General features: G+C 43.0%; 1 protein-coding gene across 3 annotated transcripts in view; it reads left to right on the top strand.

Moving 5' to 3' along the window:
* Positions 1-1,350: 1,350 nt before the first annotated feature.
* The window catches only part of actn1 (actinin, alpha 1), a 49,698-nt gene continuing 25,747 nt past the window's right edge, over positions 1,351-25,301 (top strand). For 2 of the 3 annotated variants that reach the window (XM_041061573.1, XM_041061575.1), the window contains exon 1: positions 1,351-1,807. In XM_041061573.1, coding sequence (XP_040917507.1) covers positions 1,709-1,807 — 99 coding nt within the window. In that variant the 5' untranslated portion in view covers positions 1,351-1,708. The remainder of the gene's footprint in view (positions 1,808-25,301) is intronic. The other variant, XM_041061574.1, reaches the window with a different exon arrangement.

Below are 25,301 nucleotides of genomic sequence, written 5' to 3'. Positions count from 1 at the left end.
CCCCTGTGACTGTTCTACTGTTATATGTTATATTTGTAGTCAGATATGAACGAGTGAGCAACATTTCACTGCTGTGATCGGTTGAGGTGGAGCTATTTTCTTCTTTTCTTCTTCACAGCTTATGTCCTCTATATTTCATATAGATAAATATTTTAACTTTTACACCATTTTTTAAAAATCTGTATTTATTAATTCATCTAACAGCTTTGCCTACTTTCACTTTGAAATGTTCTTTCAAAACATTTGAATAATTTAATACAGTATGATGCACTGTTAGAGGCTGAACAACCCAAGTACATGGAGCAGTTACTTAGAAATTGGCAGTGTTATATAATGAGTTGTATCAGTAAATTATTACTGTTGATGCATCACTGTGTAAAAACATCTTTAACGTAGTGCGTCATGGTGAAACTCATTTTAAACACTTTATACACTGTTGGATTATATGTAAGAAACATCATATTTTATATCCTATGTCTTGTCTGTAAAATCTTAATGCAAGTAACTGTAGCTGTAAACAAATGTGTTGAAGTAAGAACATTTCTCTGAGGTGTAGAAGAGTAGAAGTAAACCACAACACTCAAATACAAGTGCGTCTAATTTGTGCACGAAGGGTAAATGAAATTTGTTACATTACACAACTACTTTTACTCAGAACAGAGCACAGTTACTGATACTTAGGATCTAAATATGATCTAAATATGTCTTCAACCTTTGCTAAAAACCCACTGGATAGTAACAAAACTGACTCCTCCAGACTGTTTAACAGAGTTTTTAAACTAGAGAATAATTAGAACACATAAAGATGACAAATAACAGTTTATTTTTTTACCTGATAGTGAATTATTGTGTTTGGCTTTTGATCTTTTTCCTCATGTCACTTTTAAGTACTGCTTGTTAAGTAACTGCAGCTCACCGACCATCTATTTCTATTGTTTATATGTGTTTTGAGTGAGGGGCAGGCAACGTAAGAGTTTCTTCTCCCTGCGACAAAGACTCACCTATTTTCATTTATGGTTATTATTAAAGTGCTGCTGCTGCTGCTGTTGTTGTCAGTGTTTGGACAGGAAATTATTTATTATAATCAGAAGTTACAAGATCATGTTCTGTATTTACATTATGTTACAGTCTTTAAAATGGAAACGAGCTTTTTTTGCCTCAAGTATCCTCGCAGTCAAACAGTCAGATGTTTGGATCAACCTACGCAGTCAGCCTCGGATATAAAGCCTCGGCACTGACAGCAAAACCAGCCAATCCGCTTCGGGCAGGGCGTGTCCCGTGGCCCCGAGGCGTCCAATCAGAGCCCTCGGTCGGTTATCGATTCAATTTGTCTGAAGCAAAGTTTTCGCGTCGGTCGCTCCTCGACACTGGACCTGCCTACCGCTGAGTTCTCCTGCTGGGCAAAAGAACAGAGCAGATAGAGGAAGAAAAGAGGCAGAGTTGGAGGGGGAAAGAGAGAGAGAGAGACAGAAAGAGAGAGAGAGAGAGAGAGAGAGAGAGAGAGAGAGAAAGAGGGAAGCCGGGGGTGGACCGTTAATTTCATCCACACACCGTCTTGAATGCGTGGAGGAGAGTAGACTGAGCTGACATACTGCTGTTAAAAACACACACACACACACATACACGCACACGCATCACCTCGCCAAGGACCGGGGGACGTACGAGAGAGGCAGAGCGCGTCTGAAGCTTTTATAAATACACGTTTAATATGGATCACTATGATGGAGACGAAGATTATATGCATCAAGAAGATGACTGGGATCGGGATCTCCTCTTGGATCCGGCATGGGAGAAGCAGCAGAGAAAGGTGAGAGACTGACTTCCTTCTACCTCCGGTGTAAAGGTGCGGAAGTGGGGTTTGTTGCTTGTGATAATAATAATAATTATAATAAATATTATCATTATCCTAAAACACAATAATAACGAGGCTGATCACTATTATGATCACAGCTGAATGATAACAATGAAGGTTGAATACTTTGATTGATCCGTCAGCGCAGCCAGGAGGCGGGCAGCAGCACCGGCAGCAGCGAACACCGACTGGCAGCTGTTTACTTTAATTATCAGGCTCGTTATCTCCTTGGCCATCACCCGTGCGTCTTTCTCAGACACTCTGGCAGGAGCACGATTCAGCCCCAAAACTTTTCTCGCCTCCAGATCTCGCACGCTCTTACACATATCCTGTGTGTCGTTATGAAATATCCTGTAGCAGCAATTACAGGCAGGAGGCCCACCCATTATCTTTGCTGCAGGAGGAGGGTGGGTAGCAGAGAGAGAGAGGTGGGATGGGGGGGCTGTAAAGTAAAGGGGGCTGAAAAACAATTAAAAAGCGGACAGGACGCCCACCTTTCCCAGCGCAACAGATGTCAGCCATGCGCTTGGCCGCATATGGTGTGTGACTGACCCCTCCTGTCATCTGGTTTATGATGCGACGTGGATAAGGCCATGCTTAACAACCGGGGGCTGGTGTGTGTGTGTGTGTGTGTGTGTGTGTGTGTGTGTGTGTGTGTGTGTGTGTGTGTATTTGGGTGTATAAGTGTGTGTATGGGGGGGTAAACTCACTGTAACTCGCTTTGCGTCCCCCTATATTTGGCTGTTTGCTGAATTTACTCGCTTATTCTGCATGGTTCCACTGCACCACTTTGACTTTTTGAGGTTGAAATATAGATTTTTGCTTGTTTCTGAACTTCTGTTTTCATAGACTGGACGTTAGGGTATCCATCTTTTCATTTTAAAATATATTACTGCTTTATTTCTTTCCACTTGGATGAATATGAGCCTCATTGCCCGGCGTAAAGAGCTGTAAGACATCCATATTGTCTTAACAAGCCCAGATCTTCTACACGCGTCTCACAGCTGCTTCTCTTTTTCCAGACAGAGCATGAATGGTCTGTTTCGAGAAGGGGCGCTACTTTTTTTTTCTCTTTCCTTCTCTCTCTCTCTCTCTCTCTCTCCTGCTCCCAATACTTTTCCTCCGCTTTGAAAAAGGGGGAAGAAAAAGCGCTGTGGAATCTGAGTAAGCGCTGTGGTTTGGGCTGGGCTTGCATGGGAGCAAGCGTGCCCAAAAATGGTAATAATCGGCCCCTCTCGCTGCCGTTGGAAAACTTTTTCCCCAAGTTTCTCTCTTGCTCTGCGAAGCTCTGGGCTTCTAGTTTCCTGGATTATGTCATCGACAGGCTGCTACCGGTCGAAAGCAAATGAAGGGAAATAAAGGAAAGGTATGCAGGGCTGAGGTCAGGTGTGTCCAGCAGACTGAGCTTCCTCACTTATCATAGGAAGACGCTACATACTGCTTCTGCTTCTTTAGTACCTTTTTTAGTTTGAAGGTTCTTTATCCAACAAAGGTAAAGTTTGCACAGACCTAAAGGAAACATGAACACCTGACAGGTTAGTTCACACATCCTCTCCGGTCTGGATCACACACCTAAATGAATCCATTGTGGTGAAACACTTTCCTCTGATGACCCTCGCTGATTTCATCACACTGCAGCGAGCAGGAATGTTTTATTCCTCCGCTCGTCTCCTCAGAGACCAGTGATAAGTGGTTTTGCTGAGATCTGACCAGGCAGCTCAGACAGTTGGAGGCTGAGAGGGACGACAGCAGCCCCCTGGGCAGGCATGCACCTCTGTCCACGGCCTGAGGGAGAGTTAACACACATACACACAGAAAACACACACCACCCATATTCCTTCTAGGCCACAGAAAACAGCTTTGCTGCTGATGAACAGATAATTTGGAAGCCTTACATGTTTGCTGAGTCTTTTTCCCATTAGGAAAAACATTATTATCAACAAATGTCTAAGTATGATTCTCCTCAGTTTAGTGTTTAAGTGCATCAGCAAGCATCCTGGAGGTGTTTCATTAACCTTTTAGATGCTGGCTGAAAAGTGAGGCACAGAATAAACATGCCAGAAAAATATAAGGAAGAACAAGAAGGAAACTGTAACACATGTTCATTTGTATGTTTTTGGCTGGACAGCATCAGCAGGGTCAGTGCTGTAAATGCAAATGTCTGTTGCTGACTGTCTGGCTGACTGACTGACAGCTTTCCGTGGAAGAGAGTCGCCCCTAGTGCCCAGCGAGCATGAGGTCGGGATTTCCCTCCGCAGGCACACCTCAATCAATTGACCACTTGGCGGCTGACGTATACATGAATGAGTGATCACTTTACAAGTAAATAGAATTTGAACACATTCCTTATGTGTGTGGTGATTTTGTCAGACGACATCATGGTTGGAAACATAGTTAGAAACTTGGAAATGGCTTGGAAGTGACTGCTGGTTAACATGTTGCTGTAATGGGACACGTTTCAGTCCGTATCTCATACTAATTCCGTTGTATGACAACAAAAAGCAATTCCAGTTCCTTTAATTGACGTCTGCATGTTTTTCTGTTGCGTATTGCAAAACTGTGACATCCAGCTCATGCGCCCACACTGCACATTCATTCATTCATTCCACAAAAAGATGTCATCACTTCTTGTTGTAATGTCTAAAATGGTAATTCAAGTAGATCATCAATATGCTGAAACATCTTATTACGTAACATGGGCTTAAATTCCAGCAATGCCGTGCTGTTCAGTGCTTCCCAACCGAACAACACGTCCATTACTGAGGGCAAATGTCCTGTCCTTTTAACATTAGCACCACACAGGCAAACTTAGCAAAAACTCCTGCATGCCCTTTTTATACTCTGTTTCTACACTGTCTTCAGACTCAGCTACAAAAAAAACTGTGTAGTTCTTTTTTTCCCACACAGAAATACAGTATGATCCTGAATCAGTCGATAAAGAATCAGACCAATAAGCAGAATCGATAATCAGTTAGCATCCTTGTATCACAGGTAACAAAACCGACAAAGTGTCTTTGCTTCTTTAAATGTGTAAAAGTCTCTTAAACTAGACTTTTAACAATAGAAAAAATAAAAATACAGAAGCACCTATTGCCCAGGTGAAGACTTTTTCTCAGGCCCTATTTTGCAATTCACTTTGACGCACACAAACCCAGCATGTCAGGGAGTGCTTAGAATATTTTGAGTCAGTTGCAAGTCTTAACCTGACCCCCAGGTATAAAGGCACTGGTATCCTCTTATCTTGGAATCTTAATATCTTTTCAGACCCAGGTGTCTCAGCCGCGCTGGGTTAGAGGATACCGGTACTTAAAGCTGCAGCTCCTGCATATTTTCATACAACACAGGACTTTGTTTATGTATTGCACCAGACCTCTGTTAAACAAACAAACACACGCACCTCATCTGTTTTTCGTCCTCTAACAGTTTTCCTGCTGATGTTTTCATAGCTGGAAGGTGGAGTTCAGGTGTTGACTGCTGTAGCTAATTTGACCAGGTTTGTCCTTATAAGGATAAAAGCTGCAGTACCTTCGATCAGGCCCGGCCTATAAACCTCCCACCTCCCACCTCCCACTTCCCATCTCCCACACCCCAACCTCTGCGCTCCCAAACACTCCCAACCCACACCCACATTCCCCTGCTACGACTGTACAAGCCAGGTCACAGATAAGATCAACTGATTTCAGCGTTTGTTCACTTTTGCCAAAAACACTTTTGTTGTTTGTTTCGTAACTTTAAATCTCAAATCGATAATTTCTGACAGACATGAACCCTGGCGCTTTTCTGAGTGAAATATCTGGTGTTGTGTTTTCATATAACATTCATTTCATATAACATTATATGAAATATAACATTTCATATACAGACAAAGTTTATAGATTTTTTTTTTTTTTTTGGAGTATAATCAGGGTCTGGGTGTTCAGACTGATGGGCAGCAGCAGCTGTTGGTCAATACATTTCTTCGAATCACGATGCAGGACTTAATTAATCCACCCCGCAGGCCAGAAGGCTATGCTGGAACTTGTCATTTTGTGTGACAGCTATGCAGGAAGTGCCCACTAAGCAAATCAGTCATCAGACTTGTCACCACTTTACACTCCCCACTTTGACTAATCACCAAAGGCTGTTACTGGCATCCAAACCGAGCATCCTGACCTATATATACATGTACATCGAGAAAATAACACTTGCAACTTATCTTGTGACTGAAAAAAAGACAGATTCTCAGGAATAAGGACAAGTCTGCTTTTATTTTCTTCGCCCAGGAATGATTAAATTACAGTAACTGACAGGTTTCAGTTGGGAAACTGACTCGACTCATGAATGACTGCATGATGTTTCAGTTCAAGGAAGAAAACCAAAAACAGTTACGTGTTTTGTCCCAGGACTGCAGCTGTTTGCTCGATTGCATAATAGGATGTGTAATGTCAGCTCTGACCACCTCACAGAATGCTTCCTGTCATCAGATTCCTCTGCTCCCATGATGCACCTTGCACAAGCGCTATATTAACAAAAGAAGAAGAGCGTCACAGACCGCCGGTGACAAAGCAGGGAATGTCAAAAGACTGAATTCCTCTTTCTGTGTCTCTGTCTCTCTCTGTCTGTGGCAGGCGGCTCTGCTCTCTGCTCTGATGAAGGTGTCATGTGCTGAAATGTTGCTTCTTTTCACTACATAAAACATGAGCGCGCTGAAGAGTGTGTCACTTTTTTTTTTTTTCCATATTCCATAAACTGCCTTGGCTGTGTCATGTGATGTTTTCCATCCTACAGCCTGACTTTGGGCCTTATTAGCTAATGTCACCCAGAGCTGCACTTGGTTATAGGATTTAACTCACATGCAGTTATCATCATCATGTGAGCACATAGTGCCTACATAATATTTTAGGCAAGGGAAATTCAATTTTGTGTATAATTTTGTAAGAGAGCCAGTGCTTTTATCTGCAGGTCATCAGTTCAGATCCTCTGGGAAAGTTGAGGAAAGGTTTAATGTAGCATTTCGTCTCTCTGCCCCTCAAAACTTAAATCTAAGATATTTGTCTTTAACATGAAATATTCTTCACAAAATGCACAACAATCATACAGGCCTGCAACTAACGATTGTTTTCATGATTGATTTAGCTTCCCATTGTTTTTTAAAACAATCAATTAGTTGCTTTGTCTGTGAAATGCCAGAAAATATTAAAAATCTCCATCATAATTTCCCACAGATTAAAGTTTTGTATTAACAACAACCTGAAATCCAGAGATATTCAGTTTTAGGCAGGTAGTTAATTAGGTAATTAATCCAAACACCAGCTCCTCTAGAGCTCTGAAGGAAGCTACTGCTCCTTTCCAAGAAATATTGCGGCATATAACTCCCCAATAAAATGCAAATTATTGTTTTTACACTTCAGTTTTGTACAGATTAAAAGGACAAAAGATATAACATGTCTGTGACATTTGGTTATATCCAGGCTCGGCTCTTACCCCCTGTTTTCACTCTTTGTGCTAAGTTCATCTCCTGTTTGTAGGTTAATTCTTATCAGACAGGCATAAGGGCTGTGTTGAACTTCTCATCTAACTGTTGGCAAGAAAGCAAATAAACATATTTTTTATTAAATATCAACTATTCCTTTAAGGAGAAAGTGAAGCAGCCTCGTGTCTCAGATGGCACCTCTGTCTGAATCAAAGATGCTTCAGGGAAATGAGCAACCCTCTGTCTGGTTCTTGGCGGGAGACGGTTCAGTATTCATTTCTCAGACACTTAGTCATCTGTCAGGGTGGCTGCTGCTCTCAGTGAAATAGTATAAAGTCAGGAAATTGAAAGATATCTTAATAGAAGTCTGATAATCCTGCATCCGCTCGCTGTCGTGGTTAACACAGTAGGACTGTAAATCCCAACAGGAGGTCCCCAGGGGACCAATCATCTGCCCCGGTCACGCTGTCAGGGCCTCGTATCGTTGGTCCTGATTGATGGGGGTCATTCGCTGACACCCCACCTGAGAGGGCCCAGGAGCATCCACCCGACCCATCACAGGACGTTTTATGTGTGTGCTCCCAGCTCAGCTTTGTGGGTACGATTAAAGGCGGAGTCTCACTTTTTTTTGTTTTTCTTTTAATTGTCCATTGAAGATTCAGAAAATCTGAATCTTCATTTAGTTGACACTGTTGTAGACTCACACTAGCTTTCAGATGTTTGAAATCCCCCAGAAATGTTAATGTTTTTGGTAGAAATTGATCCTTTGATTCACCATAGAAGCAATTAAATTGATTGTATCTGAGCATTTAAACATATGGGTTTGTTTGAAAAGAGTTTATCATCAGGACACTAAACTACTGGTTGCTGAAAATGGAGCTTAACGTATGCGAATCGTTTTCAACATTAGCATCATCTTAAATAAATTTGAATCAATTTAAAATGATAATTTTCTATCAAAAACATGAACATTTCTGGGAGGTTCCACACTATTATACACTAGTGTACGACAGGAGGTAAGCTCAGGAGAGTGTGTTTTTCTTTGGGACTCAAACCTTTGAGCTGCCACCAACAAACTCACTTTTCTACCCACTTCTACCTCCCTTTGTCTCCTCTTTCCTGCCTGTAAGCGGATCCTGCGTCAGGGTTTGATCGAGCACATTTCATAATTAACCGAAACATCTTGTTATCTGCTGCTAATGAGAAGTCAGGAGGAAACCATCTACTCTTTATAGCCTGAAGCTGCTGGCTGATGTACGGTGTGTCAGAGGATACTGACCTGTGTCTAATGACTCTTACATAACCCGACTCTACGTCCCAGGGAGGGATATTGTTCTCCAGTGGGGTGTACTGTGGCTATTGTTGGAAAACTGGTGGCAGTGTTTACCTAAGAGAAGTCAATGCGACAGCTGACAAAGATTGATCCTTTAGAGAGCTGTTTTACTACACACACTGGTGAAAATACTGGTTTCTTTTCACTGCGCTAACAAGGTTATCAGATTTTTAGCCACACTAGAGGCGTGGCTGTATGGATGGTCTTTATGTCAGTCCACCATTTGGGTTCAGACTGAAATATGTCAGCAGCTATTGGATGGATTGCCATGAACTTTGATGAAATCATTCATGGTCCCCCGAGGATGAAACCTATTAATTTCAGTGATCCCCAGACTGTTCATCAAGTTTTTCCGGTCAGGATGAATTATAGTAAAGCTTCTGTTCCCTTAACTAACGCCATCATCAGGTCAAAATGTGTCTAGTGCCTGCAAAGCTATTCACATTCCCATCAGCCTCAGGTGTACTAATTATCAAATGTTGTCATGCTAATATGCTGAATCAGAAGGGTGGAGATGATTAACATTACACATTAGCATGTCAGCACTGTGAGCATATTAGGAAGCTTATGTTAGCCTTCCAAGCACAGCTGTGCCCAAGACTGTTGGTCTTGTTAGACCAAGATTATATGAAACTGATCAAAAGGTTTTAACAGCTTCAGCAACTGAATAATCATGTGCAACAAGTTTAAGATGCTTTGCATTTTTTATTGGTGTACTTCATCTCCTCTGAGTTTTGCAATGCAGCTTATTTTGGTCTAATACCTGCTGCAGTGCCAGTGATTGAGAAAGCTTTTCCCAGCTGACTGAACCACAGTAAAACTCCCCATCCTTTCTTGGTCTGGAAAACATTTTCATGCTGTTGTTGCCGTTCCCGTTCCCAAACGCTTTCTCCTTTATTTGTTTCAGGAAGGTGAACGCTAATTCCTCCTCATCAAGCTGCATACTGCATCAGGGGGGTTTTAGAATTCACTGTTTGAAAAGTCAAATGTGAGCAATTACCAGGCTCTTATCTGTGCAGCTCCCAAATGCCAGGGCCGTGATGCAAATTCTTGCATAGCTTATTTTCTCAGACTCATGCTCCAAATTTAGAAACGTACAGAGAAATCGGCTCCAAGCTTGGGGTTATAGGTCATTAAAACAGTTTCAAGGCCAGTTGTACAATAAATTTTAACAATTTAGTTTTGGGGGTTTGGATGTGTTTGACTGCTTTGCTTCATTTGGAACTTTGTATTTGACAATTCATCCTGCACAGACTGGAGTTTGGCGTTGTTCCTGCAGCTCGGTGGCTGATTTGAGACCCCAGACGGGGAGTCTTTTTTCCACATCCACCAAGGGATTTGGGGTCAAGGTGCATTTCCTGTAGAGCAAAGAGTGGCAAGCAAAAAAACCTGCTCAATGCTCAACCACGTCTGGAAACACTACACACTTATGGTCACATGTGTTCAATAGCATACAACCCAGAGGGGGTTTATAGGCGATCTGTCTGCATGTTTCCAAGGAATTTTCCTGCACCACATGGGAAGGATGTAGTCGGGTCTTTCCTCCGTTAATGCTATTAATCAAACCACATGCATTCTCAAGCGCATGTGCTCGCCGCGAAGCCTCTCTTTGAAGCCGAGGGGGGTTCGTACTGTACTTGGAGAGTGTATGAACATGTGAGTGTATTAGCTGTAAGCCTCCTCACAGGAGCAGCTGCAGTGCGTCTCATTTGAGCGAAAGCAGCTTTGAGTAAACAAATACCGAGGTAAAAGCAGGCAGCAGGCACACCTTTCCATTCAGTAGCTGTGTGGGTGGAGCTCCGGGGGGAGAGAAAGGAGAAGAGGGAGGAGGGCGGAGGCAGTGAGTGGAAGAAGAGGCTCAGACAGTGGAGCTTTCAGGTCTCTGCACAAAGCGAGTGTGTTCAGAAGGCCATCCTTTGTCACATTGTCAACCAATTGTCAATAATTTATCCTCACCAGCCAGGAGCTATCAAATGTCTCTTCAGCTGCTTAAAGGGTGTTTCCCCTCTGCAACATGCCTGCTCTGTCACCAACAATGTGGGGCAAGTTACTTCAAAGATGTAATCAATTACACATTACTCATTAAAAAAGGAAATATATCACTTTACTATTTATTAAACAGCAAAAATAACTATTAGTTACAGGCATATCTCTGCCAAAGCTGTCTATAAACAGCCCTGAAGCCTCCACACCAACACATTACATTTTATGTATTTGAAAAAAACTCACTGTGAACTTTCAGGGTTTAGACACCTTCCAACCCTGAACAAAACCCCAGGATGTTGGTTCACCAGTCGCTAATGTTAGCATGCCAGCTACAGCCAGCTAAGATGCAAATTACACAACTTTTGAGTTTCCAGGAGTCCAATTCCTCCTTTTTTTCGTGGAAGCTAACCCCCACAACACACTTCCACTCTCAGCACATATGCTAAGGTAACATGTCCTGGGCCAGTGTGTCTTCTGAACACAGATAAAAAAAAATAATAATATCAGCCCTCCATTCAACTCCAGACGCCCAAACCTCCCAGTTCTTCTTCTTCTGTTTATCCAAAATCAGCTGCTGCTGCTTCAGCCGGAAACTTATCAGTGCATCACTTCCCATGTGGCAGAAGATTTATTCGCCAAACAGGCTGATGTAGCTGACATTGGGAGTGTAGAGCTGCAAGAGCTGTAATGACTAAAAATCTAAAGAACTCTCCATAGTAAAGGTTTGATTCATTTTCTTGTCCATTGTCTTTTACTTTTGTCTTCTATTTGCTCTTTCTCACTATCTACCCCTCTTCTGTACACTCTGAGTGGGTGGTGATGGTTTCTAGGAAAAAAATGTTTTTTCCCTCGCTTTAGCTTCAGCCTGAGCTTGCTGAAATCTCCCTCCAGTCTTACCAGGAAGCCTGTCTTCCTCTGTGCACAGGGCGGTACGTCACTCGTATTTGCTCTGTGTGTAATAAATAGGCAATTGCAGCATTTGAACAATGAAGACAGGATGTCTCCTAGGGTTTAATTTACACTGTTGGCAATTAGGTTGAATTCAGATGGAGTTCAGTGCGGTGAATCAGCTGTCCTTGGTGGCCAGTTATAGGCAAGTAAGGAGTGAAACGGTTAAACAGTCATGGAAAGGAAATGAAGCAAATGTTTCTGTGAACTGCGAGTTTGATGATAATGTCGGAAATTAATCGATCCGTCAATCTGTGTTAGTAAGTCCTTGGGACCAGAGTGTTCTGATGAAAATCGAGGCCAGGGGCTATTTGTTCTGTTGCTCTCTTCCACTTTTCTAAAGTGGGACATGTATTGAACGTCTGAATTTCAATCAGTGGCCTCTATTGATCGTCTGGTCCACCGGCACTCACGGTCAGTTAGACTCCCTGCAGGCAAGCTGCATTACGCGCTGATGACTCTGTCCTGTTTGTGATACAGTCTGCACACTTAAATTCTGCAGCAGCAACAGGCACTGACCGACACCCCCCCCCCCCCCCCCCACCTCCTCTCCCCGCACTGCTTTTCTGTCACAGTTTCCCGCTGCAGGATTAGTGTGCACGCTCCCGACGTTACTTCATTTGTGACAGCAAACAAGCAGCCACTTTGAAGTGCTCACGGCAGATCTCATTACAAGCTGTATCACGACAGCCCCACCCTCAGCACAAGAGGAGAGCCGGCCTGCACCTTGTTGGTTGTGTAGTGGAGCGCCCTTGGCAGAGCGGCGGGGCAGAGGCAGAGTGGTTTGAGCTGTGTGAAGTGCTGGCAGGTGCTGTGGCTGGTGGACAGACACAGGCAGGGAGGGAGGGTGAAACAGCTGATTGTGCGGTTCATTTAGAGCTGTGTTCACGTAGAAAATACTGAAGGTCAAAGGTTGTGAAGAGCTGAACGGAGGACAGGTGTTTGTGTGTGTCCTCCTGAATGGCTCATGGTCCTCCTCTTCTGTTTCACTCCTCTCTGACTTTGCTGTGAACCATTTCTTCTTTTTTTTTTTTTTTGTTCCGCTTGTCGTAATTACAACCTCCGTGACCTTCCACTGATCCAGCTCGGGAAAGCCAGAGGAGAAACACAGATGCCCACAAGATTTTTCTTTGCTTTGCTGAAAATACAGTTCCCCATTCAAAACCTAATGTCATGTTACTGCTGTTGGTCGTATTCTGGGTCTGGTTTCTTTGGATCAAGCTGTTTACATGTACATTTAACACCCTGAAAACTAGTCTAGACCATACCGAATATATAAAAATGAAATATTTCTCTTTATCTGTGAATCCTTTAAACAGTTCCAGCAATTGCACACTAATACGTTAATTCCCAAGAAGAGAGGAGCTAATAAAAACGTTGATTCAACCATCTGAGGGACCTTCAATTACTTCTGTCCACACACAGGTTTAACCCTTTCCAGCAGCAGTGAGTGCTTTAACAAGCTGTGGACATTTTTTGTGGACATTTTAACCCCAGGTTTTGCCTCTCAGGCTGCACACAGATTGCCCATCTTATCTTGGTGGAGGTTGTTTGGTGCGTATGCAGACACCGCTGGTACAGCCACCTCTTCTGCAATTGTGGCAGCTAATAAAGTCCCTGAAAAGAGGCTTTAATTGAACATTAGTCCAAAATAATGCAGCACAGGTTGCCATGCACATATATAAAAAAAAAACAAGGCTTCCAAAGTATGTTTTTGTCTTGGATTAATCCATGGCATCTCTTCTCTTTTTCTTTGTCATAAATGGAGTGGAAGCTTTACTGACTTACTCTGATTGAGTTATGGTGTTTACATACAGTATGTTGATCCAAATCCAGATTAAGAGCATTCATTTTTATGTAAACATAGCCATCAGGGTCTGGCATATTGTATAACATTGGTAATGTGACTGTAAGTGAACTTACTCCAGTTCAGTTTTAGTTTCAGCTTTTATTATACAGGTGTGTTGAGAGATGTTGCTCGTGTGGTGCTGAAAGTTGAGCCATTGCATTTCTAGCAGGAAACAGGAATTTCCAACTACACAACAAGTTTGTAAACCGGCAGAAGAAGTAGCAGATGCAGTTTAGCTGCTACTCCGCTCAGCAAGTCTGCAGAGTGAGTGCCATTCACAATTTATTCCTGTGATGTAACTACACCACTCTGAAGGACTCCATGTCGAAGTCAACACATCACCTAACTCCTGATCATGGTTTCAGTTTGTGTGTTACCTAGGCTTCTTTTTTTGATGGTCATGTCTCCTAAAACTAGCTTTCATTTCAGGTTTATTTGTTGAACTGAAAAATGCTACCACTTCTCTGTTCGACTCACATGTGGAACTGATGATCAGGAAGCTTAATTTTGTGTGTTTGGTTCTCAAAAGGATCCCACATATAAACTGACACGGAGGCCAACAAAACGCTACAGGCCACCCCATCCAAGTCACTGTGCCCGGCCCACACACAAGCGGAATATGTTTTCATTTTCTGTATATCAGCATCTCGTTTGACTTTCCAAAACAATGCATGTTGAAGCAAAGAACCATATGTCAACATTGTGATAGTTTCTAAAATGATGTAAGATAAAATTTGTATGCAAAAAAAAACAAAAAACAATAATGATTATAAATGTCACTTATGGGGATTTAAAGTTAAATTCATTCTTGACTTTGGAAACAACAGTTTTCAGTCATATCACATGATCTTTATCAGTAGATAGTAGAATTGTAGATGTTCAAGTTTAATTTTTTTCCCTGGGCACGAGCGAGCTAATCTGCCAGCATGTTTTCTGACCACCATATTTATTGTGTTTTATCAAAAAAACAATGGCTGCATTCATTTTGGAATCAATTATTGAATTAGGTTTGTTTCCTCTCCATTATATGATTTAAATTCAAAATCTTCAAAACCAGATCAAAAGTCGTGGTACCTCCTGTGCATGCAGTTATTGAAAATGTTTTTGGGATCCTGACATGCACATTTGATTGACACCTGTCAGCCACATACTTCCTCGGTCTGATAAAAGAAAAATATGTCAAAATACAGAAAGTGAATTTGTTTTTAAGCTTAACAGAAAATGTTGCATCTCCATTCCTGATAAGAGAAACACAGCACATAAGTCAAAGGCCTTAACAGGACACATACAGTACAGCTGATGTATTGATGTGTTGAAAGCCTCCTTTGTTTGAGTGCGGCGTGGCTCCTCCCTGCTCAGCATTTCTCTGAGTCAGGTGACGGTCAGCAGTGAAAAACGCTGCTCCGGCACAAAGCGGCACCAGGACCGAGCCGCACGCTTCCCCTCACACAGCCGCCGCAAGCAAAACGAGCCCGAGCTGACTCATGACTACTGTGTTATGAACTCGGGTGAAGTGGCCCACTGTACTTCCCATCCCACTGTTTAGATTGGCGTCTGACCGTTGTCAGGGAGCGCCGACAGCTCAGGCATGATTCAGGACTTTTTACTGTGCTGAGTCGTTGTGATAACAAGTTTATTCCTGTTGAGCTAGCAAAGACAATCCTTTTCTCTTTGCAGTGTCCATTTTTAAATAAAGTTCTGGCAACAACTTACAGGTTGATAACAGCTGTATGTTCCTGTATGTACACAGTCTTCCATGTTTGTTTAAAGATGAGCTGTAGCTTCAGTTTGGACACTCGGTGTCTTCAGTACAGAGAACAGGATTCTCTACAGACTGGCCTTTGTTCAGTGGGACACTCCTGCTTTGAGCCGGCGAAGCAGGGAGATACATGTTCACGCTGGGCTTTTGAAGGACTTGTTGCTCAGCATGGCCTCTTTGATGCCTGTGCTGTATTTGAATAGCATCTGCTCATGGATTTGCATCCTATTTGTGTGCTGTGAGATCAGCAGAAGTGCAGCGTCTTCTTATCAACATGTGTCATGCTCAGTTAGACATTTGTCATGACATGGACATATTTGTTTTTGTCTTCACCAAATATGGAGATATAACCGATATTGCTGTTATTACTGATATTTTAAAAGTATTCTTTTTGTTTGGAGAATAGAAGTACTTATTACTGCTGTAAAAACCATCCCTTGAAAGTTGTTGAATTTAAGATCAACGTAAACCGCAGAGGAAATTACACAGCAAACTCTCACCATCACAGACGTTTTTGTGGTTGTAAACTTGTGTTGCGTGGGGTGTGTGTGTGTATGTGTGTGTGTGAATGCTGACGTGTTGAATCCCAGCGAGCTCTCGGGGACTCGGAGACTCGTGGACGTGGGTTGTGAGAGCCTTGGCGCAGCCAAGCTGTTTGTTTGTGGGTCTCCAGGCTTTTGTGGTTGTCATAGCAACCGCCCAGTGTTAGGTGCTCTGCGGCATTTTCACAGACGAGCCTCTCTTTGTTAAATGAACTCGGCTGAGGAAAGAGCTATTACCACACTTTGACTTCTCATTGTAACACACACACACACACACACATGAATATGCATCAGGGCGGCTTTGGGCCGCAAGAGAGTAAATATCAGTGGACGGGTCACAATGGCTGCTATTCTTTGTCAGTCTGCTCTTTTTGGCTGCCTCACTGCTCCATCAGCACGCGCTCGGACTGTGGAGAGTGTGCATGCATGTGTGCAAGTGCACGTGTTGAGTTGTATTTGCTTGCATCTACAGTAACAGTGTGTATTTGTGCACAGATTGTCTGCAGACAGACGGTGTGTTTTTCTGTGTTAGCATATTTTTTTTTTTATACTTGCGCTCATGTTGTGGGGTGCATTTGCTTGCTTGCACTCGCCCTCGTGCACATGTGTGTGCTGAGGCAGCAGCCAAGGCAACAGATAAGTGTAATGGGTTGACTGTGCTGAGTTGGCAGTTTGCAGTAACAGCCTGTTTGAGTGCCTGGTTGGATGGATGCTGCACCTGAGAGACTGTAGCACTCCATCATGGCTGCAAAGAGGGAGGAAAGAATGCTTCCTCTCCTCTGGTGGGCTAGGAGGGAGGCTGTTTCGGGGAAGCAAGTGTGTGTGTGTGTGTGTGTGTTAGAGAGAGAGAGAGAGAGAGAAGGAGGAAAGTCTAAACTAAGATGAGCGAGACAAAGGATTCAACCTAAGAAATTGGAACATTAAATGGCTTCATCAGTCCAACTGCAGCATTATTCTGCATCACGATTCTAGATGCATTTATTCTAATTTTATGCACGTTTAATCCTTATTCATCGTGGCAGATTTGGTGTCTTTGGAATCCTTGAAATCTTGACTAGAATCCAACACAGAGTTCTGTGGTTTTGAAAAATCCATGAGTTTAAAAGTTACACACTGATGCACTGAGCAGTTTGTCATATAGTGTTAAATATAAAAATGGTTGAAACATGGTCATAGAAACTAAGGTATCAGAAAGGTATTGTTTTGATATCAGTACTAAGACTCAGGTATCACATTGGCACCGACATCTAAAAATTTCAAACAGCCCTTCTTGGAAAAATGAAAAGGATTTTCACACTTGCTCGTCCAAATCTGTGGCAGAAACTGGAGAAAGTGATAAAGGAGGTAGAAAATGAAAGACAGTGAGAAACAGGTCCAACCTGAGGGGAAAATAAAAGTGAAGCCACAGTGCTGGGATTATATTGGTAAGAGTCAGCTCAACAAACTGGACCGGTTCCAGTGAGGAGCAGTCCACCCAGTCCATGCATCCTCAGCCTGTGTATGCGTGGGTAGTCAGGCTGTAACCTCCAGTGAGCTTTAGAGGAAGGAGGCAGAGGGGGATGAATGGTGACCTCTGACCCTCTCAGTGCACTCCCCTTGCTAGTTGGCAGGCCCCCAGACTCCTGGCCTTCCTCTGTTGGTGAGAGAGAGCATAGGGGAAGGCTGTAACTGAGAAAGCAAGGCAGATATTTCCCCTTCATCTTTCCACCAGGTCCAGCAGGCAGAAAGGTCGTATTGTTCCTGTCCGTGACTCACTCTGAGCAGGATTGATGGAGCAGTGGCGCTTTTTATCCAGCGGTGTCGTGCTGTTCAGGCCCAAGGTTTAAATGTCGGCGTGTTGGGGTGCTTCTGTGGATGTCAGGCAAACTGTCTGTGTTTGTTTTCAGTGAATGGTGGCAACAATGCCGCCTAAAACATCAGTGAAATAAACAAATAACTTCAGTATCATTTTGGCCATCATGAAATCAGTTATAGTAATAATAATAATTAAAAAATCTTCCCCAACAAAATCTATAGGTAACGAAAAATTTCCTTTTTTTCAGAGTTCATTGTTTTTTTCACTGATGTCAATACTAAAGGCTACTTCTGTCCCATGTGGGCCACCGTAGGCCTCTTGGAGTTGTTACTTTGTGTGTGTGAGGGTTCAAATTGAATTTAAATATAAAAGGTTTTAGATTCCAGTTAGAGAGGAAAAGCTCACGGACATTTATTTCACTCAGCTCTCTGTTTCTTCAAACACCAGCGCTGTCATAACATTTTGCTGTTGGTCAAGAGTTGACATTTTCTGGTCAAAGTTGACTAAAGTTGAACTCAGCTCAGCATGGATTTACTTTGTTTCTGCCAGTGAATCCACTGAAATAAAAAATGATTTTGATGATTTTTTTGATTTTGAAATGTTATTGTCAAACTGTTAATTGTAGTACGAGTGGGCCTGTATATGAATTGGCCACTGAAAAGTGCAGATATATTCATGCAGAGCTGAATATCTCACTCTTGAAATAACAGTCTTGTCAAAAATGCAGAAAAAAAAATAACCTCAAACATACATTTTCCTCCCTTGTCTTCCTCTCTCTTCTCTTTTCCCTCTCTCTGTCTATATATTCCCATGTCTCTCTCTGTCTGAGTCTTCATCGTCTCTGTCTCTGGGCTCATACAGCACTACCCTCAGGTTTTGCAGACTTCACATCTCATATCTCTGCTCTCTTGCCTCCCACTCAGCTGCTGAGATGGATTTTGTGTTTGAGTCTCTCTGTTTACCAGATGCACGGAGCCTCGGTGCTGCAGTCTGCAGTTTGGCACGTCCTGCGTGTCCGCTCCGTCCACTGTGTTTCACTCTGACTTTCGGAGCGGAGGTTTGGCTTTTATTTCCTCTGCTTTGCCTCCGAACTGAAGGCAGCAGTAACCTGACTCTTCTGTTCACTCTGCCAGACGTTGTCAGTTCTGATTCGCCTCTCAATTCTAGTTTTTGGATGACAGCTGATTTTTTATTTTCGGATGTAGCGTATCTGTTACCAATACCAACTGAAATGCCAGATGTCAGAAATGCACTGGGGAGCATCATATCTCTTACTTTTCCGGCTTGTCTTGAAGTCTTTGTTTATGTTTTGCAACTTGTTGACCAAATTTAGGCATAGTCTCGAATACCGAGTTATTTCTTTGCGTCGTCTCGTTGTTCTCTCTCCTGTTTGCCGCTCAGCCAAGTTGTCGTAGGTGTCAAAGTTGCAGCACCTCTTTTCAGGTGAACTGAAAATGTACCTATTGTCATGGCAACATAGACAAAAATCCAGGTTGAGTACTCATTTACAAATAATGTGTAGGTTGAATACCAGCAAATACAAATGCTTATCATGCAGAGCTCGCAGCACAAAAATACTTTCATCATGTTGGGAAAGTCTCTCTGCGACACCATCACCGAGGCTTTTTCTCTTGTGTAAGTGAAACATGAAAACCCACATTAGTGTATCTTGTCTATAAGTCACTATCTATCAGACTGTCTCCTGTCAGACTCCTGACAGGAGAGAGTTTTTCAAACTGTCTTTTTGAGCTCATCATCATCTGTGACAGCTGTAATTCTTGGCTGTTTGACAGATCCCCTCCCCGCCCCCCGGCACGGGTTCATCTCTGCAGCGAAGAGACGTCAGGAGATGCTGTGAACTCATTTTCAGTCGTCATGAAATCATTTTCACCTTTACGTGAGCCTGCAGACGCAGGTTAACAGGGCTAACGAAACCCTTTTAGGACTGACTAACTCTGAAAGCCTCACTATAAATAGCTAAAGCAACATAAAGGCTACAAACTACCCATAATTCAGCACTCTCTGTAGAAGACCATGTTACACTGGTACTCTCTACGTTCAAAAAGAAGATCTGATGAACATGTTAACGTCACTTTAAGAAACTATTGCCTTATGCTTGGGCAATAATGGTAAATTAGAAAAGTTCTCTCCTTTATCATTTCCTGTTGAGATACCCTTGAGCAAGGCATAGTGCTCCCTTCCTCCACACATGTCCCTGTGGGGCGCAGTGAACATGCTCTCGGTGAACCCGCCTGGTTAAATGCAATGCCCTAATCCTTCACACATGAGGAAATCATCTGGGAGTCTGAGAAAGAGGAAGGTGCTGTAGCTGTTAGCAGCTCCGTTTTCCTGGCATAAGAAACACTTTCCACCAGCACTTTCTGTCCCCCCACGAGTCTGAGTGAAACGAAAGGCGGCAGAAATAGACTTCACCAGAGAGAAACAACACTTTTACCTCCCCAGGATCCACAGAGGCTCATTTCCCCCCCAAGCTCATCCAGACAGTATTTGCTCCTATTACAGCTCGAACTGTGGGTGGCGTTACGGTTTTTATGTTGTGGATCTGATTGTAAAAAGAAATGGATTCCCCCCTTTTTCAGCCTCTTCTCAGCTCCTTTCTCCATTGAAGTTGAACATTTTGGAGGAGACCCTGGAAAGATATTTCTCTAGACATTTTTCTTGCAGTTTGTCTGCCTCTTTCTGGGGTTTTATTGGGACATGAGAGGCCCTCTGGTACCCTGCGCTGGAGACTCAGGCTTGAGAAACTGGCCGCAGTGTTGAAAACCGCCTTCCTGTGTCGAACGCTCTGCCAGCAATATCTCTCCTCTACACTTGTCTGCCTGCCTGTGTGCTCGGATATGGCAGGGGCTCGCACTCATGAGCTGGCTTGTTTCAGTGAAAGGATTGTACTAATATGGAACTGGCAGAGAAGCAGGAAATATTTTCCTAACTGAGGTTGATTAATGGCGTGGGGGAGTGAATGAGGGAGAGGTGGGGAAAGGAACAGGAGCAAGGAGAGATAGTGGGTTTTTTTTAAAAAAGAAAACTGTACGTGGTGGGTTTATGGCTCCTATTCATGTGTTCTGAAGCAGATTTTATCATCAGAGTTTGTTGAAATTATGTGATACTTTACCACCAGGGAGGTAAAGCTCCTTTTAATCATTAAAGATGGTTTATATACTTGTTTGTGCAAACAGTAAATGGTTGATTACTCCGTTCTACAGAAAATTAAACAAAACTCTTCCACTTGCACTTCCCAGCCGTTCATCCGGTCACATGTCATGGTGATGGATCTGTTGACATCAAGTTCAAGTTTATTTTCTTCTGTGCAGGAACCACAGGAATGAAATTCTTGCCCCAAGGCATCATCGATTTAAAATATAGAGTCTAAAATATACAATGCAATATGATATGAAAAATGACTCACAAGCAAGTCAGGACAAGAAGTCCTAAAAGTGCTGTGGATGAAATCGCTAAGAGCTAATGATCTTCAGGAAATCCATCTCCATGGCAACTGAGCTCTATCCAAGCATCAAGATCAAGTAATATGACTGAAAGCTCCACAAAAAGCTAGTAAGTGGACTTTGAGTTGGGATTGTTCTGTTAAAGTGTTATTTCCAAACTCAGGAATGAATATGCTTTGTGACGATGTGTAAAGGAATAGTTTAACATTTTGAGAAATGCCCTCATTCACTTTATTGCTGAGGGTTTGATGAGACGTTCAATACCGCCTTCATGTCTGTACGCTCAGTGTGAAATACTGCCCGTAGCTTGTTTGCTTAGCACTGGTTTCAACTTCTCAAATGTCAGGTGTTGTGGCTTTTGGTGTGATTTATATCGTTATAAATTAAATATATTTGGGTCATGGACTGTTGATCATACAAAACAAGCAATTTGAGGGCGTCACCTCGGGATTTGGGAGATTTTACTGCACACTATTTTAACTATTTTCTGACATTTTATAGTCTGAAAAATTAATCAGTTAATTGAAAAAAAAGGCAGTAAAACACACTGGTTTTCTGCTTTTATTTAGAATCACACCAGAGAGTGCAGTTTGTCTGCACACTTGCTTCAGGTAGTTCAGCGTGCTGAGCTTTGCGTTCAGTGGTCACCATGGGAAAAATGTTGCGTGTAATGACGCTGACTGGCAGCCTTCCCTGAAACTGATGCAGAGCAGATTCCTCCCGCTCTTGACCCCTGTTGTTTTTACAGCCCGCCTCAGTTCTGGGAGGCTGGGGCGAGAGAGAGAGAAGGGAGGCAGACGAGAGCAGAAAGGGGGGCGGCCCTCCAAATTTACGACCCTCCTGTTCCTCCCGCAGACTCAGTCGCGCTTTCACTTTGCTCTGTTACACGACATGTTGCGTTGAAGCTGAAACAGCCTGTGTTTGAGCTGCAGTAATGAGAGTGATTTTCAGTGGCGCGCTGTTGATGAGCAGGAACTGGTCTCCAGGACTCTGGTTCAGACATGTGAACAGCTTACAGAGATTCACAGCACATACTGTACGGACACAAAGCGTGTGCAAGGACAACACAATCGCGCATGGAGTTCACAGGGATCATACAAGACTCACTACAGTATACACAGAAAAGTAGTGTATGAATCACTCCACATTTATACATTAAACAGTCTTTAAACTGTACTGATGCTGAGGGAAGAGATACACCCTGAACCAGCTGAACTCTGCTCAACAGCTGTTTGTGATGTACATTACACTCCAGGGTTTATGTTATTGTTTTGAGGTAACCGGCCAATTTTAGGTGAACTGCATGGAGTAAATCCCGTTGGGATTTCACAGTTAATCCAAATAATACAGATAATAAAAACTTTGTGTCACTCCCATAGAATAAGAGCAGTTGCTTATGTGACCTGCCATCTTACACAAACCTTTCAACAATTATGTGTAGGAGAGAAGAACCACTTAGCTGATTATTCGATCAGTGGATTGCTGCTTTTCTTGGTCTTACATTACAGCAAATTGATTATTTATGGGTTTTGCAAAGTTAGTCAAAAGAAACGTGGCATTGAATTGTGGCTGCATTGGGCTGTAGGACATTGTGATGGCCATTTTTTTTTTTGCAATCATTTTGTTGTAAAACGCAGGGCTGCAAGTAACAATCTCTTTCATTATCTGTTATTTGTCTGTTGATTCAATTACTCTTTCAGAACAAGAACGTAGTGAAAAGAGCCTGTAACGGTTTTCCACAGCAATCTGCAGACAAACTGCAGAGCAATGAAATTACACTGGACACAGTTTCCTCATGTGCTCATGTTGTGTTAGCACACAGCCCACTCTCCTGCAGCCCATATGATCAGCAGAGGAATGCGACAAGTTTACAAGTTAAAGCTGGCAGAACAAAATCAGAAAGAACAGAAGTGTAGTTCATATTGTATCTGATAATACTGTAGAGTATCCAAGGGTGACACAAGAGTTACTCATTCAGAACATGTTTGTGATGATGCTACTCATCCTGCCACCTCCTTCGGCTATAAATACCTCGGCCCTCCGCACAGGGAAAACCCAACGCCTGCAGCTTCGCTGGAGTGATAGCAACTGAGCTCTCAGGGTGGCGTTCTTCTCTGTTAACGCCTTCAGTTGTCCGCCAACACAATTAATTATGTTTTGCTGAGTTTCTGCTAATCTTTCACAATATAATCTCATTTTAAAACAAGAACTCTGTAAAAGAGACCTTACATTTAGGCTTGACAGCTAGATTTATGATAATATGCTGAATGACAGGTTTCTGCAGAATGAACATGATTTCTTTCTTTCTTTAATATATTTTTTTTGTAACTTTTTGCATGGACTACATCATTTACAGATGTTGTAAGACTATAATGACAACAGGTTTTCATTTCCATGCCTATCCTGTGACCAGTGGACCGGTAACTCAGAGTCGTGCCCTGCCAAGAGCCCCAGAACACCTGAAGGGGCCTGGGAGTGTTGACCATAACACAGCCAGCGGGTCATGTGACAGTGCAGGTGGCTGCCAGCCTGGACTGTGAGCTGCTGCCAAACTCCACAGTGACCCAGAGAGTTAGAGGAACTGCAGGAGGGCCGGCTAATTCTTGTCAGGAGGAGGCCTGTCGTCCAGCCCGGAGCAGCCAAACTTACCCTCCTTCCAGCACATTTAACAAGCTAACATTCTTTCTGTGAACTTTTAGTCGTTTTCACAACTGTGCTCTTTGCGGGTTGACTCAAAGCCTTTTGACATTTTCAGCTGTCTGGTCCTGTTAAAGCTGCACTAAGCAGGGGTTTTGAGTAAAAATGCACTGAGTTCATCGACTTAAAGCACACGTCCCTTACCTTTTGTTCCCTCTGCCCTTAAAAGTGAACCAGAAAAGGGAAGAGAGAGAAAAGACACTTGTCAAAAATGACATCCTGGACAAATAACCCCACAACACAGTGAGAACCTGAACCTGCAGAGCCAGCACACGCCTTTATCTTAATGCTTTGATTACATTTATACAGTATTCACTTTAGTTGCTGACACCACAGCTCTGCTGCAACAGTTTAAAATCTTTGGCAAGCCTCTGCAGAGGCTATTGATTGGGATTAATTGAAATATCTTAGTGCCTGTTAGAGCTTGACTTAAATCATGACTAACTTTAGAGGAATACAGTATCTTAGAGGCTGAGGGCGTGTGCCTGCCAGTTGCACATAAATCTTCACTGCTGGTCTTTTTCTGTCAGTTCTACCCTTGGAGATAAAACACCATATAATCTGCCTGTTTCCCTCCACATCTTCTGCAGTGTCCACAGAGTTTCCTTCAGCTTTTTCACTGGTTGAAACTCCACCGCTCGCCAACAAACTCGCACACATCTGAAACCTGGCTCTTCCACACTTGAGTTTATTGATGGCCGTGTAAACCTCATGCCACTCCATTTTAAGAGTGACTTCATCGCGGAAGTTCCACGAGTGCTCCGAAGCAGCTCGCCAGTGACTTTTAAGTGGCTTTTGTTCCCCGGCAGTGGAAGGCAGGCCAGCGAAAGACAGTGCTGGCTTTCATAAATGCCTGGCTCTGCTCCTACAGGTCCTCCTTCTGCTCTCTGGTGGAAACATGGTGCCTGATGTTTGGGCCCTGGGTGTAATTAACCCGGGAACTCATAAAGAGGCGTTCACAGCAGGGTGCGCGGCGGGCCCACTCCTCATGCCAGCTCCTGTTGGGCGGCTGAGATCCAGATGTTTTCCGTTAGTGCGATTGCATGCCAGCAATGCCAGAGAGTGCAAGGCTCTCTACACCTACTGTATAGAGTATACAATGCTCCAGTGTGTTGTGGCTTCATGGAGAGAGTGCAGTACGTGAGTTTGTTAGCGTCACAGGGAAAAGTGGAGGGGTGGGAAAAACCACTTTAATTAGACCATAGATTTTTATTGTGATTTTATTTTTAAGGGTGTTATCTCGCACTTTAGTTATTGGAAAATTACCTCCCCTTTTTTACCAAAAGGTAGATTTGGCTACAAAACAATTTGAATAGAGCTGGTAGGGATTCAGTGTTTTACTCACAAACGCATAAAAGAAATATTTAAGTTTAAAGCATGGCCCTAAAAATGACAGTATTCGTCTGTCTACTGGAGAGATTGCAGTAACATTAAACTCACACATTCATGCCCCCCTCAGGATGAGTTACTTTGGTGACCCCTTAACTTTTTCATTTGTCCAGTACTTTGGTTTATGACCAAATATCTGCAAAACAGACATTTTACTGCCAATAAGCAAATGTTGGAAAGCTAACACACTAAGCTAAGATGGTGAACGTTATACCTGCTTGATATCAGCCTGTTA

Source organism: Toxotes jaculatrix, chromosome 17 (assembly GCF_017976425.1).
Source record: "Toxotes jaculatrix isolate fToxJac2 chromosome 17, fToxJac2.pri, whole genome shotgun sequence".
Taxonomy (NCBI): Eukaryota; Metazoa; Chordata; class Actinopteri; family Toxotidae; genus Toxotes; species Toxotes jaculatrix.
This window is presented reverse-complemented; position numbering and strand designations above follow the sequence as displayed.